Source organism: Equus przewalskii, chromosome 31, assembly GCF_037783145.1.
Source record: "Equus przewalskii isolate Varuska chromosome 31, EquPr2, whole genome shotgun sequence".
In the NCBI taxonomy this organism is placed as follows: Eukaryota; Metazoa; Chordata; class Mammalia; order Perissodactyla; family Equidae; genus Equus; species Equus przewalskii.
This window is the reverse complement of record NC_091861.1, coordinates 28,928,326-28,939,585: the sequence shown is the minus strand read 5'-3', so window position 1 is coordinate 28,939,585 and position 11,260 is coordinate 28,928,326. Positions and strand designations below refer to the sequence as shown.

The 11,260-nt window shown below is 52.4% G+C and overlaps 1 protein-coding gene across 15 annotated transcripts in view; it reads right to left on the bottom strand.

Annotated features, from left to right (window-relative positions):
- Nucleotides 1-904: 904 nt before the first annotated feature.
- The window catches only part of NAV1 (neuron navigator 1), a 233,416-nt gene continuing 223,060 nt past the window's right edge, over nt 905-11,260 (bottom strand). For all 15 annotated transcript variants that reach the window (XM_070602362.1, XM_070602360.1, XM_070602358.1 and 12 more), the window contains 9 exons: nt 11,030-11,125; nt 10,644-10,803; nt 9,994-10,229; nt 9,106-9,260; nt 8,902-8,973; nt 8,256-8,452; nt 7,753-7,871; nt 5,755-5,952; nt 905-4,279 (listed from right to left, as the gene is read on the bottom strand). In XM_070602362.1, the coding sequence (XP_070458463.1) occupies nt 4,184-4,279; nt 5,755-5,952; nt 7,753-7,871; nt 8,256-8,452; nt 8,902-8,973; nt 9,106-9,260; nt 9,994-10,229; nt 10,644-10,803; nt 11,030-11,125 (1,329 nt within the window). In that variant the 3' untranslated portion in view covers nt 905-4,183. The remainder of the gene's footprint in view (nt 4,280-5,754; nt 5,953-7,752; nt 7,872-8,255; nt 8,453-8,901; nt 8,974-9,105; nt 9,261-9,993; nt 10,230-10,643; nt 10,804-11,029; nt 11,126-11,260) is intronic.

The following is an 11,260-nucleotide window of genomic DNA, read 5'->3' as shown; positions in this document are numbered from 1 at the left end:
TCCATGAGTGAACTCTGCAAAGCACATTTCATCTCATCACTGGGGTCGGCTCATAAAGTCTACTTATTAGCTTCAGTTTAGCTAAGGCCCAGGAGGAAAGAAAGGAAAAAAAAAGCATGAGGAGCTACATCTGGTGGCGCCAATCCCTTCAGCGCTTGAAGCCCTGTGCTAACTGTGTAGTTAGGACAAGAGCAACTTCCTCTCCCAAACACCTGGCAGCAAAGAACCCTTGAAGCCCCACGCAGGCTCTCCTGGATCCTGGTTTGCAGGACCAAGTCCTACTCAGTTGGGCAAATTTCAGCCAGAGGCAGGGTTCTGCAGGTGGGTGTCGTCCCAAGTGGGGATGTGGGCAGTCTGTGAGAAGCTGCAGGCTGCCACCGCTCCCCTCCTCCTCTGCAGGAGCCCTCCAGGAATGAGTTCCCTCTCAGATCTCTGAAAGGGGTATCCTTCCCAATAGTGTGGCCCTTGTCTCAGGGAGCTAAGAGAAGAGACGGTGGGATTAAATCCACTCGGAGTCTTGCAAACCAGGAAAACCAGAGGGCAAGAAATGAAACGGAAAAAAAAAAATCCCTATTTTGTCTTAAGTCCTTAAGGAGCATGGATAGGTTAGTTAGAAGTTTGGTAATTCAAGCCAAAAATTTAGCATGCCAACCAATAAGGACTCCGGGGTGGGGTCTCTCCATGGGCTTTTCACAAGTCCTTCTTCCCCACCAGCCTCCGGCTTCCCAATGGTCAGACTAAATGAAAAAGACGTTGGGTCAGGATTCACACACAGACAGAGAAGCACCGCAGAGCTGCCACGAAACATAGATTTTAAAAAAATACTCTGTGAAGCCTCAGAAGACAGGAGACAGCAAACGGCTCACTGCTCCTGTGAGAGAAAGAGACACACACACACACCAGGTCCCGTGTTAGCCTCAATCACCTAGCATTTTATTTTGGCGCCTAGGCAGGGATGGAGAAACAAATACACTGGACAAAACGGGTTTGTCTTCTTCATCCAGAAACCTCTCCTGGAGCCGTGGCTCTCCCCAGAGGTTGGTGTTGGGTACTGAACCATGTCGTCTGCGAGCCAACTTTGGTGAGGAATGAGTTGGGGGCTGGAGAGGGAAGGCATAGCACAACTTCCAGTCTTAGGTAGGCTGGATTCTTCTGAAGGTCCCGGGGTCAGGGTAGGGGGTTGAGAATTTAGCTACGGGACCCAGTTTTTCTTCTTTGAGGGATCCCAGTAGTCCCCACCCAGAAGCAGGTGCGTAGCTAGGAGAACGCTGTCGATTTGCTCTTGCCATTAACTCTAGGGCAGCGAGGGGGAGCTCAGGTTTCTGCTTCAGAAAAGTCTGGATGAGCGTCCCAAGGGGTTATAGCACCATGAGGAGGCTCAACCTTCTGCCGTTGCCACGTAACCATGATGCCTTTGTGAGATGATTGATCCCCACAGTGAGGGGCCCAGGTGTGCAGCTGTAAACAGGGTCCCAGGCTCCAGAGGGGAAGCTGAGGCTGCAATACCACCGCATCAGATGGGAACACACTTTCTGGAGGAGAGCAGCTGGAGAACTGGGCTAAATGCAGCCGTCAGCTGAGAGTAGAGGGCGGTGCATCCAGGAATAGAGGTGAGAAGTCCTAACACAAGAGGCCTCCAGAATCAACTTGCTGAGGATCCAAATAAAAGTCATGGTGGTACCCACGGTTACCAGGGAGACAAGAATCCCTTTGGGGGCTGAGGCAGTTGGAATGGAGGAAGGGGTTCCCCCCTTTCCTCTGTCTCAAGTAGCCAGTAACATCCATGACAGAAGGCACTGGCTGGGCAGCACCAGAAAATAGAGTTAAGGGCTCAACCATCTGATTAAGAGTCTAAGCCTTGCCAGGGGATTGCAGCCAGGAACAGAGTTCAGAAGAGGCCTGGGTCCAAAGAAGGCCCATCTGGTCTTCCCTTCCTCCCAAGTTAGAATACCTGCTCCAGGGCCTCCTCCTTCTGCACAGCAGAGACCGTAAGGCAGTGATTTCAGCACCATCCTTGGACGGACAGCCTCTTCCCACCACAGGGTTGCCTATGTTACAGCTGGGTTGGTTGGGGGTCTTCACAGCTCATGGACTTAGCAGCAACAAGCAATACTAGTCTCCAGCGTCAAGGAGCCTGTCAGCCCTGGGAGCCACCAGGTGGATGCAGAAGCTTTCTTGGGGAGCAATGGACTATCTTTTGGACCTAAATGAAAATATTCTGAAGATGCAGAGGCATCTACTCCTTGTTTGGGTGGGACAGAGCGATCCAGGTTAGGATGCCCACAGATGCTGAGATGGTCTTGTGCCACTTCGGAATCCACAAACACTGGGGCCCAGGAGCAGCACATCTCCCTGATCTGCAGAGCCCTCACTGCAGCCTCACCGGGGAGCTCAGCCTGGACCTGGTCCCAAGGGGACTTTCAGACATGGGAGGAAGGGGACTTGCCCACTCAAGATGAGCAGGATGCCATAGTCCTTCAAGTTCTATCTTAACTGATCCCAGATCTTCTGCCTCCAAGTACTGGACATCAGATCAAAGGCTTCTTTCTGGCTGGCTCCTTGGGTTTTGGCGACATTTCTTAGATGATCCTGAAGGTCTAGATAACAAGGGGACGTATGCTTGATGGAGGTTAACTCTTCCTACTGGGTTGTGAACGTAAGAACCCAAGTCTTATCTCTTTTTTTTTTTTTAACCTAGTGACTGGTACACAGTAAGTACTCAATAAGTGCTTGTTGAATGAAGGAATATAGACTGCCAGCCTTCAGGCAACTTCTGTAAAAGGAGGATCTCTTTGGAAGGCAGATCTTTGCCACCAAATCAAACTCCTTGAGCCTTGTATTCCGATTGGGAGTGTCTCACGTGGATGTGCAGTCGTACGTGAATCACAAATCGTAAAGTCCAGCTTGGGATTTTGGACTCCATCAGGCAAAGGGGCTGCCATCAGAATAGTGCAGTAAGGGGCTAAACAGGGCGCCAGCCAGACGACTGCTTCTAGTTTCCTGGTTCCCCCAGGCCAGGGGGAAGCTTAGAGTAGACCTTCTGTCAAGATGCCGGAGGCTGGCAGGGGAGCTCCTGGGCAGAATGTGTGCTTTCTCAAAAGGGAAGTCAAGGTTCCTCTTCTCCCACTGGTTTGGAGCCAATGCTTCATGTCCCATGCAAGCCCCAAGGATGCCAAAGATAGTGGCATAGCAGGTGTCTACTGGTGCCAATTAGATGGCGTCAGATTCTCCAAAGAAAACCCACTCGGAAAAGCCAAACCAGCCCCTGGAAAAGCAACCCAAACATCTCATGTAAGGAAATGGAAAAGAACAAACCAAAAAAGGAAAGGAAAATAAATAGGCAAAGGGGAGAAAAAAATAGAAACAAAACAAAAAACAAAAATAAAAAATAAAAAAAGTAGGGTTTATTGACTCTCATGCATGTTAAATTAGAGGGTATAAGACAGACTCGCAGTCTTTCCCTGAAGGCTGTCATGGTATTTTCGTGGTTTGGCGACTTCTTAGCTTGGCAACCATCTTGTCAACGTCCCTGTGTCATCCAGAGGGCAGGGTGGGCAGCGCTGTCTCTCCGTTGGCACTGGTTTCTCTCTCTCCAGCTTCATCTTTTCCATTTTTTTTCTTTTACCTTTTACAGATTGATTTAAACATTTTTTAACCCACATGCTTCTTTTTCTGGGCTCCAGCCAGATCTCTGGGGGAAGAGCTGTTGGCAGTGGTGATGGAATTGGGTAGGGTCTGCGAGAAATTCTGGGGAGCTTCCGCCTCCCTCAGATTTCCCCACACAGGACTGTGTCTCTCCAAGTTGCTCATGAGAATCAGTTAGGAACTACTGCAGGTTTTTCTGATGTCTTCTGAACCCCTCCCCAGAAAGCCCAGGAGTTTGTAATTGAGACAAGAAATCAAGGGAAAAGACCCAGAATCATCTTTTTCCCAAAGACGTGAGAGGAGGCCAGTAAATGTATCCAGGGGACACAAGGTCCCACTCCATCCCACCAATCCTTACGAGGAAGTTCTCAAAGGGGCAGCACCAGGACCCTGCCCCTCTCTGTCACCTCCTCCTCCTCCCTCCTATTCTCCTCCTGGGCCGGAGAGTCCGTGCTCTGGAAGAGGAGAGAGGAGAGGAGGAGCTGGCGTGGCCGATGTCAGTGTTCTGCTGTCCCGGGCGACAGTGACCGCTGGACCCTCAGAGCGTTGCCTGGAGGTTGGGGTCCAGGATGGTTTCTCGATCTGGAGACTCAATGTAATTGGCAGCTTCTTGAAGTTTCAGCAGCATGGCCATCTAAAGAGGGGCAAAAAGATGGACTAATGAGAGTTGGGACTTCGGGTCCTGCCCACCGAAGGGAAACATCAGAAAATCTAGATTGTGGGTCTGATCTGTGGTTTGTAAGTGATTAAGGGCCCAGAGAGTCTAGAGGCAGTTCGTGAAACAGCAGCAATGCCTGCTCGCCCCCTATTTGTAGACACGCACGTGTGTAACAGGTACTTGGGAGCGCCTGGCTGTACGAGGTGCCACGATGCGAGGCGAGGGGGAAGGGTGAACAGACGGGCCACCCCTGTCTCCAGGGTGCTCACACTCCAGTGGAGGACACACAGCGTCTGTGCATATGTGTCTGTACAAGAAGGCACATGCCAGCTCTACTGGGGGGCATGTGGAAGTGCCAGAAGAAGGTCTCTAACAACTTCTCCTTCCCACACATTGTACCCCAGCAGCTGGACTCAGTGCCATCACGAACCTGTTCCTCCCGGCGCTCAGGCCCCACTGCTTCATGTCGAGGCTAACCTCTCCAGGGTCTTCGCCTCCTGCCTCCTCTTCCCACTTCCAGACTGTGGCCCTCCCCTCCAGCTGAGCAAGCCCAGGGGCGTCTCTAGTGACTCTGCCCTCCACCCTTCTAGAGCCACAGTTACTAACGTCTTCCCATTGGAAAGTGTTTTTACACGGATAACATCTGTTTTCAACAAAGGCAAAATTTAAATCAAAATGTATTATGACGAAAGCAGAAGAATTTCCTACTTGAAAGGCAAAACTGCAAGGTCACAGGATTTGTGCATGTTAAGCTTTAATACAATCTTATCCTCCAAAAAGGTTTTACTGATGCACGCTGCCCCCAGCAGAGCGGGAAAGTCCGTGCTTCCACACACACTATTCTTGCCAAGTGGATGGTTATCTCCTGGTTTAAACACGCGTTTGCTCAATTGTTAGAGAGGTGAAGGATCTTTGCGTGTTTTTATTGGCCATCTGCATTTCCTCTAGTCAAATGCCTGTTCATAGCCTTTGTCCATTCTTCTGTGTGGAAGTTTTTCGTGAAGTTTTGTATATTCCAGATATCAATCCTCTTTTGGTTACAAACGTGGCATCTATTCCCGCCAGTTTGTCACTTGTCTCAGCCTGCTTTCTACAGGGGGTTCATGACATCTGCTGAATGGAAGCGGTCCTCGGGGCATCGGAGGGCCGAGATGGAAGCACAGAGAGCTCGTGGGTCTGCGACCACCCTCTTTGGTTGATTTTCCTACCCGGAGTGCCTGAGACCCAGGGCTGTGCTAGAATGCACACTGCCGCCGGCATTACTATTGAGCTAAGCCAGGTTGCGGGCATGCAATCTTTATGACCAGGATCCCGACAGTCAGCGCTCCTACTGGCCTCATCCTGGCCCAGGCCTTGCTGTCTCTCGTCAGCCTCAGGCCCCCATCAGCGTGTGCATGAAGAATTCAAGTCTGTAATAGTGTTACTTTTAACTTAGAACGGCTTCTACTCACCAGAGGGTCCGAGTCCAGGGAACTTGGGGTGCTGTCTTTGACTGTCCTGTCCTCAGGAGGGGAGGCAATGCTGTGAGGGCCCACGGTGGGTGGGGGCAGGTGGTACAGCTTTGACTGGTCTTGTTGGGCTGACGGCCAGGGGAGAGTGTCCCGAACCCACTCCACTGGGTCCTCCCAGGCAGCTTTCTGTCCGTGGACCTGGAGAGAAGCAGAGATGGGATTACTGGGAGAGGAGTCCATAGCCTGGAAGCTGTTCATGCAGTCTCCCCATGGTGGTGCGTCTCGCTGATGGTGGTGTGTCTCCCCATGGTGTTATCTCCCCACAGTAGTGTGTCTCCCCATGGTGGTGTGTCTCCCCATGGTGGTATCTCCCCAAAGTAGTGTGTCTCCCTGATGGTGGTGTGTCTCCCTGATGGTGGTGTGTCTCCCTGATGGTGGTGCGTCTCCCCGTGGTGGTGTGTCTCCCCATGGTGGTGCGTCTCCCCATGGTGGTGTGTCTCCCTGATGGTGGTGTGTCTCCCCGTGGTGGTGTGTCTCCCTGATGGTGGTGCGTCTCCCCGTGGTGGTGTGTATCCCTAATGGTGGTGTGTATCCCTAATGGTGGTGTGTCTCCCCGTGGTGGTGTGTCTCCCCGTGGTGGTGTGTCTCCCTGATGGTGGTGTGTCTCCCTAATGGTGGTGTCTCTCTTTGGTGGTGTGTCTCCCCATGGTGGTGTGTCTCCCTAATGGTGGTGTGTCTCCCCGTGGTGGTGTGTCTCCCTATGGTGGTGCGTCTCCCCATGGTGGTGTGTCTCCCTGATGGTGGTGTGTCTCCCTAATGGTGGTGTGTCTCCCTAATGGTGGTGTCTCTCTTTGGTGGTGTGTCTCCCCATGGTGGTGTGTCTCCCTGATGGTGGTGTGTCTCCCTGTGGTGGTGTGTCTCCCCGTGGTGGTGTGTCTCCCTGGTGGTAGTGTCTCTCTTTGGTAGTGTGTCTCCCCATGGTGATATGTACTTCCTCAAATATAAAGCCTCGGAGTTTTGATCCCCATGGTATTTTCTTTGAGTTTCCCAACAAAGGAAATAAATTGGCATAAATTGGTTAACCCTTTTGGGGAGTGGTTTGGCAGACTGTGTTAAACTTAACACGTAGAAATCTTATGCCCCTATAATTTTACTTTTCAAGTAGGAAATTCTTCCACTTTAGTAATAATACCTTTTAAAAAAAATTTGACTTTGTTGAAAACAAAGATGTTATCTCTGTAAAAATGCTTTTTAATTGGAAAACTATTAATAATAATGCAGAATTAAATGAAATGATGATTTCTGGCATCGGTCTGATAGACAGCATCTCTAGAAATTTACCAGGTCAGCAGGCGATACCGTTCCATCACAATGACAGATTACTTTCATGGACAACACACGACCAGTACGGTCCATCACTGCCTCAGAGCCCATTAGTGCTGGAATGGATCTGAGTGATCAGATGCCCTAATTTGCAGGTGAGAAAACTGAGGAGGTTTAAAAAAATGACATCTTCCTTTTGCACAAAGTTCTTATCCTAACTTTTAAAAATTTTATCACATATTTCATTTGTGTTCAAAACAACCCAGTGATTTAGGCAGAGCAGAATTTATTATCTCCTTTTTTACATATGAGGACATGAACTTGGCCAAAGTAACATTTTTATTAGTAATAATTGGGTTTTCCTTAATTCTGAGCTCTATTATTTCCCTGTTTGCTCTGATCCTTAGAGAGTGGTCTGAGCTTGGTGTAGAGCCAGAAGGCCCAGGAGTGGAGACATGGCCCCAGTGGCTGTGGTCATCTAGCCCTTTGCTGAATGCTGGCTGAAGGCAGGACAGCAGCTTACGTCTCTCCAGTGCCTTCGGGCACCTGTTAGGAAGAGAACCTAACTAACTACAGCACTGAAGACTGCGGGGGCCACGCGGAAGAAATGTGTCTGCCTTGTTCATTGGGACAGCCTGGCCTTGGGATTGAGTGGCATCAGAGGGTAGGGCTCACCTTGATCCCATCCTTGGCTCCTTCCTGTAGGTAGGGAATGATAGAGTTGTTCCACAGGTCAATGAACCAGGTCCGGAAGTCCTCAATGCCAATGGGACAGGACAGAAAGAAGCAGGGGCCTGGGAAAAGGACGGGGCCGTGAAGATGGTGCCTGGCTGGCAATCTCATAAATCATGCTTCACAGGTAGAAGGGAGGTGAGGGAGTGAGGGGAAGCTTTTAAATCCCCTCCTAAATGCTTTCCCTCCCTTTTCCCATTAATTGTGGGAAACCATGAGGGACAGGTGTTAGCTTTGTGATGGCTGAAGCGATTTGCCCAAATCGTGGCGCTAACTGCGTTGGGAATGCTTGTTAAGTAATTACGTGGTTCTGAGTCTGAAGCCACAGGGTTTACAGATCCTTTACATGCTGGAGACGCCAGAAAGAAAGGGCAGCATCCCTGCAGGTGGCCAGGTCGGAAAGGGAAGCCACCTCCTGACCCCAAGGGGAAGCTGCACCCCAGTACCGATGAGGAAGTCTGAGGTGCTGTGCTTCTCAAGGAAGGTGTGGAGGTGGTACCACAGCTTGGGCACCCAGTCGAGCACCCGCAGCAGCTCCTCCTTGTTGGCATTGACGTCGCTGTCTGACTCCACCAGCTTCCTCCTCAGGTAACGGACCAGGAAGCCATTGGCCGGCTCCACGTTGTTGGAGAAGGTCAGCATCCTGCCGCCGGGGATGGGAAGAATGGGGTCAGGGTGGCAGTGGGGACGCTGTCAGGTTCATCCCCTGCCAGCCTGCCCCTCCTCCTGCCTGCCTCCCACTAACGCCTGCTTGGTCTCTTCTCAAGTAATGGTGGGGTCAAGGGAACTCAGGGCAGCAGCCCTGGGCAGGCAGAGCTGGTTCTCAACCAGTGACCTCTTCAGAGAGCCACCTGACCTCACTGACCCGGATGAGGGGTGTGCGGGCAGAGAACCCGAATTCCAGCAGCCTAGCTGCACCTCCCTCAGCCTGCGGTCCTCCTCTGCCCTGTGACGGGCATGGCACACCTGCCTGCTCCCTATTCCCAGCCCAAGGCTTGGCTGCTCTCCCGCCCTCTGGCCCGACCCTGGGATTCAACTGCTTTACAGACTCTCGGGTGGGATCGAAGGTTCATCCAGGGCTGCGGTTCTTACCTGAAGCTCAAGTGCAAGCCATGATTGGGGGTCATTTTTACGGGCTGATTGGTGGTACCGATAATGTAGGGACTGTGGGAAGAAAGAAGAAAGAGGTCCCTCTAGACTCTCTTCACATGTGCACCCAACAGAAAGCTTGTAGGCTGGCCTGGCCCGGGCTCCCGTCTTCCCACTGTGGTGAGTGTGGGCCTGACTCCTGCTTACCATTTGTGGTACTTGCAGGTGAGGGCCCCATTGACCAGCTCACTGATGGAGCCTGCTTCACTCAGGTCATCCAGGAGGATCACCAGGGGCACGTCCCCGATCCCTGTCTCCCGGTCGATCTGGTTGGCCAGGTTGGAGAGATAGAGCTGCAGATCCTGGAACAGGAGCAGGCAGTGGGTCAGCACTCGGGAGTTGTGAGAACCTGGGTCAGCCTTGGAAAGAGGGGTTCAGCTGAAGCCGTGCTAATTCTGGGTTTCCCTGGGGCCCCTGGTTCCTGTCTGATGCACTCGCACATTTGATTATAGAAGGGAGATTGAGAAACATAGGTCCCAAAGGCTCTAAGGTAACCCCCATAAGCAGGGGACCCTAAGTCGCCCAGAGGTGGGGAACACATGCTGCTTCCTAAATGGACTTTTGTGGGCTGGTCCTATGACCTCTCCCAATGGACAGGCCTCCCGGAGCTGGGGAGCCAAGATGTGAACCAGCTCCAAAGTGTTAGGGTGTGCCCAAGAGACTTCAGGATTTGAAAGGCGATGGCACAAGATGTAACACTTAGCTCTGAGTGCTTCCTCCCAGAAAGCCCAATGGCAGAGAGTGATACAAAAAGAAAGGTGGAGCGAAGAAAATAACAGAGGAGAGGGGTGGGACTGGTGGGGTCGCCAGCGAGGGAGGTAGCAGTGAGGAGGAGGGAGTTCAGTCAGTGATCAACCCAAAGGAAAGGAGGCAGGGGGTGAGGAGGCAGAAGGGGGAGGAGAGCACGGGAGTGGGGAGGACACTTGGGCAGAGGGGAGGGGAGGGAAAGGAAACGATGCGGCGGAGGGGCCCATGAAGGCCCCGGGGGAGGCTGAGGCCTGGGCAAGGCTGGCGGGGGTCTCGGGGGGCAGCCACCTTGCAGGACTGCTGGTGCATGTTGAAGGTGCTGACGATGCCCTCGGTGACCTCGCGGCCAGAGCGCTCCACCAGGTACTCGGCCAACCGATTAGTCAGGTAGGTCTTGCCGGTGCCGCTGGGGCCCGAGAGGACGAGGCGCCGGTGCTTGAGCAGCAGGCTGATGTAGTGCTGCATCATGGGCTTGGGGATCAGTGTCTCGAACACCAGGCTGTCGACGCACTTCTCCTTCAGACCTGAACCCCAGCCCCAGAAAGCACGAGTCTTGACCAGGGCCCTGAGGATGGCAAGGGGCCCTGAGGACTGTTTCTTCATCTAGGAGCCCAGTGAAAAAACTTAGAGCCGCTCGCCCTGTGGTTCCACGGGAATCCCCTAACGCCTAGTTTAGAAAGTGCGGATCTTATTTTTAGGGACATGCTTGGAGCTTCAGGTGCCTGGGTGGCATGATAAGACCAGCTTGGCAGAAACGTCCCTGGGAACAAAAATCAGGGCTGGGTCCTACTCATCTTTTTGTGGCTCATGTTACTGGAGTGCAGGGACCTTCATACTGCAGCTTCTCACTGAATTCTTGCTGAATGAATCAGGATGCACCATCTGATGCTTCCCTCCCCCCTTAACCCCATATGGCCACACCCCGAGCGCAGACGGACCTTTGAGGGAGACGGCTATGTTATTGACCCCTCGGCGGCAGGGGGGCAGCTCTGGGGGCTCCGCATCCAGCACTCGCTTCACGTGGCTGATGCTGTAGCCGTGGACAGACTCAGTGCTTAGCCCCAGGGTCGAGGCCGGGTCCATCTTAGAAATGTAGTCCTGAAGGAAAGAAAGGGAGAAGAAGAAGAAGATAGTGAGGAACACCGAGAAGACACCGACACAGATGGAAAAGCCACAAGAAAAACGAGCAGCAGAGGGAACAAAAGTCCACGGGGAAAGGGAGGGGCATGCCTTTCCTGTTCAGCATCTCTCCATAAAGCCTCTGAGGTCCCCAGGAGCCCAGCGCCTGACCAGCAGCCTTTGAGGAACACATGTACCCCTTTACCTTGAACACTTGGAAAACAGCTTCATCCAGCATCTTCCAGTCCACTTTTCCGCTGACCTTGCTGCATCCCAGGAAGAATTCCTGCTGCTTCAAGTCCTGTGTGGCCGAGGCAGAAGCACTGAGCCTCAGGGCAGGTGACTCCAAGAAAGGGAGCCCCTCAAAGGCCTCAGGAGTGGAATATTCTGGTTTTGGGGGGTATTCAGAGCCCAGATTCTCTTGGGTAAAAACGAC